Here is an 8,206-nt window from a genome sequence, read left to right as displayed (position 1 = left end):
GCAGGATTCCAGAAGTGTGGTTTTTTCTAACCTTTGATTGTTCTACGATTTTAACTAGTAATCCTTTCATGCTGATTTCACTTCATTCTTTATCGTTTTATTTTCGTTGTATTGATTAAAATCCTATTACTGTTAGATAAGCTTATTTGACTACTTGATGCCAATGTACTTTATTATCTGATAATCTGGTTTACAAAATCCTCCAAGGAATATCTGAAGTGTGGTCATGAGCATTAGTGCATGGATTGTGATTATTTTTGTAAGAAGTAGTTTTAGAAGAAGTGTTTGATACTTCTCATTTTTCTGCTCTAATGCAGTCTTTCAGCCTTTCCCAATGCCAGTGAATTATGAGGTGGAAAATTCCTTTCCTTCTTCAGGATATCCACTAATTTAAAGTATCACTGTAGCATAGTTTAAAACGTGGATTACTGCAAAAAGATAATGGAACAGTTACTTTTTCTTTAAAAATATAAGTCTTGCCTAATCTAACTCTACTGAGTTTTCAAAGTAATGTTTGTTCTTTTTTTGATCTTTTTCTCTGCATGGTATAATCAGGTTGTTCTGGATCATAATTTTGGGTGCATATCTGCAAACTAAGCTGTATTGTGCTGTGCCCTCCCAACTGAGATAGCCAGCATCACTGGTTTCTCATCTGTAAGGTGAGCAGCAGCTGTGCAAAAGTATATGTTGCTTGAAGTAGTTATAGGTAGATTAAGGGTAAAGTACTGGATTTGGTGGAATGTAAGTGAATAACTGATTAATAGAGATTCTACCTCATGAAGAAGGTAGTGGGGATATTTTCCTCAGGTGAGAATCGGGTGCCTATTAAGTTATGTGATTTTTTTTTTTCCCCATGTGCCTGCTGGACAGTATTCCTGTTTAACTATACCTTATTTTCTCTGTTGGTTGATTTTCCTTGACCAAACACACAAGAGACTTGATTAATTTATAAATATGTCATCCGATGCAGCCACATTTAATGTTTATGAAACCATATTGCATTATGTTTGGAGCAAAAGAATAACATTTTGAATCAGAAACTGATAAATAATATGGATATCTTCCACACACCTCATGATATACCTGAAACTGATGTCATTTGAGAAAATTAGGAATAGCTCTTTATCATTAAATTGACCAGATTATACCGAATAATATTCATCTTCTGTAAGTGTATAAAGCAAGGGAAAATAAGACTTTAAATTGCATATGAGTACTTTTCTTTAAAGCAATTAACTTTAATCTTGATTTTCAAATAGTTATGGGCGTTGAAAGATAAAGCTGTGCACAAGCAAATGTATCATGTTGGGAAAAGAAACCATAACAGTCTGGTTTTACATTGTTTGACTGATTTCTAAAAAGAGAACTGGTTCCCAAATCCAAGTGATGTTAAGAGAAAGGATTTACACAGTGATGCTAGTGCTTCAGTCAGGCTGCAGGGATACCCTGTACCTATTGTCTCTGAAGTAATTTTAATGACGGTTACAGGATTTTTATGCTTGATCCTGAAACCACCATGAGTTTTTCTGTTGGCTGAGGATCAAGGCCTTTAGTGACTCGTGCTGAGAAAAACAAATGTTTACCTGATCCCAGAACAAATGGATTTATATGACACAGCAATGTGGGTAAAGTGGAAGGAGAAGATTGAAGCAGACTGGAAAAAGGGCACATTTATACTGTTCTTAAAGCACTTGTCAAAACAGATTGTATCTTTAGTAACACTAGTCTGAAAAAGACTACTTCAGGTTTTTTTTGTCTGAAAACAGTGAACCAGAATGCCATTTCAGTAGCGTTTCATACAGCTGTCACAGCATCTCTGAAAGCAGATAGTGAAGAGAGAGGTTTCCATCGACAGCAGTGGTGTCTCTATTGTATATATGTCGATTGATACACATATCTGTAAATGTGTGTGCAACTGTGTTTTATGACATTTGTAAGTTAATGTTATATCAGATGAGTATCACGGCTGCAAGTCTTGTGACAAGCTGTCCAATATCTGAAACCACTGTTGGTCCAAAAACAGTATTAAAAGGAGAAATAATTGACTGTCAGTCAGAAAGCCTCTGGTGTAAGCTCCTTGCAATGAACAGTAGCTACAAAACTGCTTAAAACAGACCTTTGCAACTTGTCAGCCAATTATTTTCAGTAACGGAGCCGTGCAGTTAGTGTATTGATTTTGATTCTTACTTCAAACATTTAATGGTAGCACATGCAATATCAAGCACAATAAATGTGACTAAATGTTTTTAAAGACTTTTAAACTTAAATTACTGCAAATCCACTTAAAGTCTTTTCCTGACGTGAGAAGCTAATAAAAGCTAACTGAATTCAGAAAAGTAAAAGGTTTAAAACACTTTTTAAAGTTGCCATCTTGTGTGATACAGATATATTTACCAAGATTAGGACAACATAGAGTATTATAAAATTAGTATTGGAAAGTGGGAAAGTGGGAGTTAGTAGCTGGGAAGTTTCATTTAGCCTGTCACTTGGCATTCATTGCTTCGATACTTCAAACCTTTACCTTCTCTTCAAGTCCTTATTATACTAGAAAGACTGAATACTTGGATTTTGTCCTGCCCACAAGATCAGTAATGGTTTTCCTTGAATGACCCCTACTCTTCTGAAGAAGCCACTGTTTTCACAATATTTCAGTACATTGATATTCTTGATTGAGTTGTGTCCTTAACCTAAACTGGAGGTGACTGTGTTGCAAGATCTCCATCATAGAAACTCATCTTACTGCTTTTCACTTGAGGCTGTGTGTTGACTGGGAGAGCAAGAGAGGAGCTGTGGGGCCAGAAAGAAAGAGCAGTGTCAAAAAAACCCAACACATACCGAGAAGGAAAAAGAAATGGAGAAGTTCTGGATTCTAGCACCAGTTCTGCACACTGTTTCTATGTTACCTAGTCACCTCTAAATGCAAACGACTTAACACTCACCCTCAAAGCAAATGGTTTTACAAAGGAAATTAATAATGTTTATTTGCACTTGGACAATGCAGTTGATATGACACAAGAATAACTTAGCAAAGCTCAAATATCAGTTACTATAAAGGAATTCTAATTTGGGGTAGAAACTCTGAAGTCAGAAATGAATGGACTAATCAGGGTGAAGGGGAGATTTATAGCAAATCCTCAGCAGAAAAGAAGATAACCTAGAAGCTGAATGTTGTAAAAGTGATTTAAAACTGGGAGCAGAGTCTTATAGAAAGATACACTAAGCAAAGTAGGTCAATAGTGCTGATTGCTCTGGCTATAGTGTTTTAAGGCAGCAAGCACTTTAATGTGAAATGTGAAGTCCTGAAATAAGCTTTGGACTTCAACAAAGTTAGTTCATTTTTTAGTATTAAAAGGCATAGCAGAGAGGAAGATAACATATATAAATACTGTTTCTCATGGGCTTTTCCAAAATTCTGAATTATTTTTCTTCCCACTGAATCTGTTAAGACAGGAGAAGGGGCAATGGGCACAAGCTGGAACACAGAAAGTTTCATCTAAATCTGTGTTTTCCATTGGCTTCTCAGAACTGGGAGGGTTTGGAGGTGGAGAGGCTTTTTGTTTCGTTGTTCAGCTGGGTTTAGTTTTGGGAGTTTTTTAAGACTGTCACTAGCACTGAGTTATACCATTTGCTACAGTAGGGAATTTTATTCTAGTATCTTCTTCTTTTGCACTATCTCGTTATTGCATGGATGACAGAACTGTAGACTTCCATTCAAGTCTTTTCATTTCCTGTTATTTTCACTTCTCTTCAGGGACCTGATTAAAAGTAGTCTGTGCTGGTACTTATTATCTCTAGCCTTGCTCTGTTTTGTTGTATTCCCTTTTGCTTTTTTAGCCCTTGGAATTGATTAATTAAACCTTTACTGCATAAAGTAATAGGAAACATGAATTGTTTAGCTTCTTCATTAGTGTGTTGTGGGAGACATGCAGGTCTGTGCTGTGCTTTTACCAGAAATTATTATGGTAGCACGTACAGTTTTAGTACAGTTTTAGATGGTGGCATTGAAAATCACCTTTAAACACTTGCCATGTCTCATAGTGACATTTCAAATCATGTACTACTTGACTACTATTTCAAATCATGTACTGCTTGACTACTAATTGTCTCTCCTTTTCTCTCGCTCCTCCATGTGAGTTGCATGCATGTGAGCTCACTTAATGCTCTGTTGATTTGCCGCAGGGTGACAGTTCCAAAAGCTTTGATGCCCCTTTAGAGCACCAGTAACATGAGAAATGTCACAGGGCAGACAGCCATAAGGAAAAGATTGTGCAAACCCTGCCAGTAAAGTCCTAAAGGAACTCAGTCTTTTTCCACAGAGAAATGTTACAGGATTTTGACAAAAACAAAGCAGCCTAACAGTCTGGACTGTAAGATGGACTGTAATGGACTGGTAAGAATAAGATACTCTGATTATTTTAAGCATCAATAGGCATAGTACTGTAAGATCCAGATGCTGAAAAACCATGTATCAGATCATGAGAGAAGTATCTGACGGTGTCTGCTGGTTTTTGGCCCATGGAGGAGGTATTTTATTTATCTTATTATTATCAGCAGCTGTCACACTTCAGTGCATACAGTAAAACATGGCCTTCCCATAGGCAGTTTCACTGGCCTTTGCTTATTCTCTGCTGCTCTCCAGAGAAGCAGATGAGATTGTCTCCTCTTTGTCTTGGTTCTCTCTGGCATTTTGGTCTTCACCTGTGGTTTGGCTCCTCCTGCTCCTTTTTCCTCTGTTTCCATTCACTTCAGTGCCCACACACTTCAGTATTTCCCCAGGAGCCATCATTACTCTGACCTGATCATGAGCAAATACATTTCACCACAGAGGGGCTGGTCCTGTTGCCATGAGGGTAAGTTTGATGGTGGTATTGAACAATGTCTTTTTTTAATGAGTGAAGAGTACTTAGTAGGGTCTCATGGACTGTGGAACAGACATAACTCTCTAGCCCCCCCTGTGTATGTTTATATGCACACTTCTCCAGCAGCAACTCCACTGTTGACTTAATCCTCTTGGGAGATGAGGACCTGTCCTGGCAGAGGCCACAGCACGTTGGAAATGTCATACTTGATGCACCTTCTGCGTGCTTCCTGCTTTTATATTAACAGTGCTTTCCAGTCTGTCTCACTGTTCTGTCCAGTTTCAAGAGAAATTGCCTGATGGACAGTCACCTTGAGAAAGATCAGCCCACTTGATACCTCTCCTGATTTTTTGATTCGTGGGTGGAATCACAGCCCAGCCCATGATAGGGGGCCATCAGAAGTTTTAAGTCAAGCAGGAGCTTAAGCTGGGAGGGGCAGCTGACTCCAGCTGGCTCACAGGTGTGTGCTGTAGCATAAATTTCACACTCATTATAAAGGGGGTAAGTTCGCTGAGGATGGGGCCTTCTTCTCCTCCTCCTTCTCTCAAGGATTGTCATCCCTGGATGAGCTTGCTGATTGCTCTGCTCTCTAGGACTGCTTTCCCATTTATTGTGACCACTATATGCTCACTGGGCTGAGTATCACTTATATATTCATGTATACTGTATATTCATGTTAGTTTGGTGTTTCGTTAGATCTTCACATTTCAACCCATGGGTCTCATCTCCTTTTCCTGATCCTTGTCTCTGTTGGGAAGGGGTCATCAGGTGATACAGCAATTGCTGTAGTTTAGCGCTGGTTATGGGCTAAACATAGGCAATAGTGTTCCATGGTTGTTGAGCCTTTTTAAGTTTTGCCTGCACATACAGTAAGGAAATAGTGACCATTCTAGGTTAGCTCTAAAGGTTTTGAGGTAGGCTTTTTTACAAAGATGAAAGGCAATAATATTGGTAGGAGGATAACTTTTCTTGAAAAACTTAACCACAGACAGATGGTGCAGCTGTGATGCACCTAGGTACTGTAGGGTCTCCAAAACAACTGCTAATCTTCAAGAAACACAAAACTATTCTGACTGATGCTGTCTTCCTAAAACTGACAAGGGGATTAAGGAAACTGTTTCCTCTACTCCTGCCCTTTTAGAGACAGACATCTCTGTAATATTTTGATTGGAAAGTGTGCCACATGCATTGCCTGTGAAGGACCTGATGAGCCTCATATTGAAAAGCAAGGATCTTGTTTAAAGGTCTATTTCACATTAGCATGTTTTGGAGCTATGCTGGTAGTTTCTCAGATAATGAATGGTCAGACACAGTCATTTGACTTCTCCTACTCTCATTTCCAGCCGGATGATGATGTGCACGTGCCTCCAATACCAATGGATGCATCTCCTGTACTGGCAGAACTGAAGTGGCCAGGAGATCAGCATACATTAATGCTGACACTGCGTATGACTAGGCAAATAGACAAAATTAATGTTCTCAAACTAATAGCTCTAGAGGCCATACCTCTTCATTATCTCACTTGTTACGGTAAAAAAAAAAAAGGCGTTCTGTCTGATGTTACAGCATAGATTTTATTTTTTATTCCCCATCGCAGTGTAAAATTGAGTAACCACTTTTGTGGTTAGTCTTCATACTGCAGTTGCTGGTGGTACTAATTCAGTATGTACCTCCTCCTGCAAAGTCAGCATCCCTAGAAATCACCTCCAGAGGCAGTAGCTGGTATGAGTCTTCAGATGGGCAGGAAGCTGCCAGCTGGTCAATGGTGAGGCAAGGGCAATAGTTAACATGCTCATTAAAACGCTAACCAGCCACTAAAGTTTGGCTGAATGATTCTTCTAAGAAAGAGACATAACCAGACATCAGTAACAACCCCACAGGCTGATTTCAGTTTCTTTTCGTGCAGTCTCCAGCTATTGAGACTTTGTGTGAGAGATGCTTAACCAGATGACAATAATTTTCCTTTCTTGGTCGGTGCTGTCTGCGAGGAAGATAGGGACCGTGCAGGCCTGCAAAAAATTAATTGCCATTTATTGGAAGCTGGATGAGAAGGTTGCTATGGAGGCTAGAAATACGTGGCTGCCATGCTAGCGCCGCCATGAGTTCCCCCATTTGACTTTGCCCTCAAGGTGCTGTCCTGGCAGCCCCCAGCACTAGACTTGGGTGGAAGTTGAGAACCAGTGGTGAGCGCAAACATGGGATTTTCTGCGTTTCTATCTTCTGTCAAATAGGGGTATGGATGATTTGGCAGGTATGGGGAAAACAAAAAAACACATTAAATATTTTTGAAACATTAACAAGTAAATAATTGATTTCAGTGCTTGTGAAGGCAAGCCTTCACATCCAAAATCCCATATGTTGTACCCTAGTGGGTGGAGACGAAGGGAATTTTTTAAAACAATAATAAATCTTTTGAGCATGTAATCTATCAAATACAGCAGCCGAGAATTTGGCGTGCATTGCCTTTGTGTTCCACAGTTGTTGTTTGTGGGGGTTTTTTTGTTGTTGTTTGGGTTGGGTTGGGTTTTTGCGGGAGTCTCGTGTTTGTGGTTTTTTTTAAAGTATGAACCTCTTATAATAATGCTTCACTACAGCTTCTTTATAAATTATACTATAAACTATAGTTGATCAGCATCGTTAGCTGCAATACTAAAAGGAGAAAGATGCAGCACAGGAGCTTGAAAGGAAGCTCTTCTGAACAATATCTGCGGCAGGCCACCCTTTAACTCCCCAGTTTGGTCTGTGGTAGTGGATTTAGCTTCTCCTGTTGGATTTAGTTTCTTTTTTAACAAGTTGTTAGCGAGGGGTATGTGCCTAATGATCAGCATTGGTTTCTGGGAAGAGAAGAACCCGCTCTTCATTTATTTTTGTGACACGTTGACAAATGGCTCCATTCAGGGCAAAATAAAAAAAAAACATTCTTCTGAAAGTGTTTTCGCGTGTGGCAATCCTAAATAATGCATGAAACATTAGATGTTCTATGAAAATGACCTCTGAGTATCATCCTTTTGGCTGCCATGGTGTTTCCCTTAGCTAAAGGATCACAGTATGCAACTATACTTTTCCCCATTATTTCCTTGTTTTTATGTTGGGGCAAGAGTCAGAAATTATATGTAGAACATATTAATTGTTTGATTTTGAGTTCATTCATTTGCCTAGGAAATGCTGAAAGCAATTAAGCTTTATTCAGAATTTTGACGTATTTTTTGCCATCTATGGCTCTATAGCAGCCTAATCTTTTAAATATATTTTGTTTAAAATGAGAAATGGGATATATGTAAATGAAAACCTGACCCTTTACTGCCCTCTTTTCATTTATTCAGAGGAGATTTTGTTGCCTTAATTAA

The 8,206-nt window shown here is 38.9% G+C and overlaps 1 protein-coding gene across 1 annotated transcript in view; it reads left to right on the top strand.

Moving 5' to 3' along the window:
- Positions 1 to 6,000: 6,000 nt before the first annotated feature.
- Positions 6,001 to 8,206, top strand: part of LOC104280472 (mannosyl-oligosaccharide 1,2-alpha-mannosidase IA-like) — a gene marked incomplete at its 5' end in the record, with an annotated part of 39,418 nt that continues 37,212 nt past the window's right edge. Inside the window, 2 exons of the mRNA XM_009878133.1 lie at positions 6,001 to 6,389; positions 6,488 to 6,629. Coding sequence (XP_009876435.1) covers positions 6,001 to 6,389; positions 6,488 to 6,629 — 531 coding nt within the window. The remainder of the gene's footprint in view (positions 6,390 to 6,487; positions 6,630 to 8,206) is intronic.

The sequence above is a fragment of the Apaloderma vittatum genome, unplaced genomic scaffold, assembly GCF_000703405.1.
Source record: "Apaloderma vittatum isolate BGI_N311 unplaced genomic scaffold, ASM70340v1 scaffold18461, whole genome shotgun sequence".
Lineage (NCBI taxonomy): Eukaryota > Metazoa > Chordata > Aves > Trogoniformes > Trogonidae > Apaloderma > Apaloderma vittatum.
Note: the sequence above shows the minus strand (reverse complement) of the source record. Positions and strands in the feature narration are given on the sequence as shown.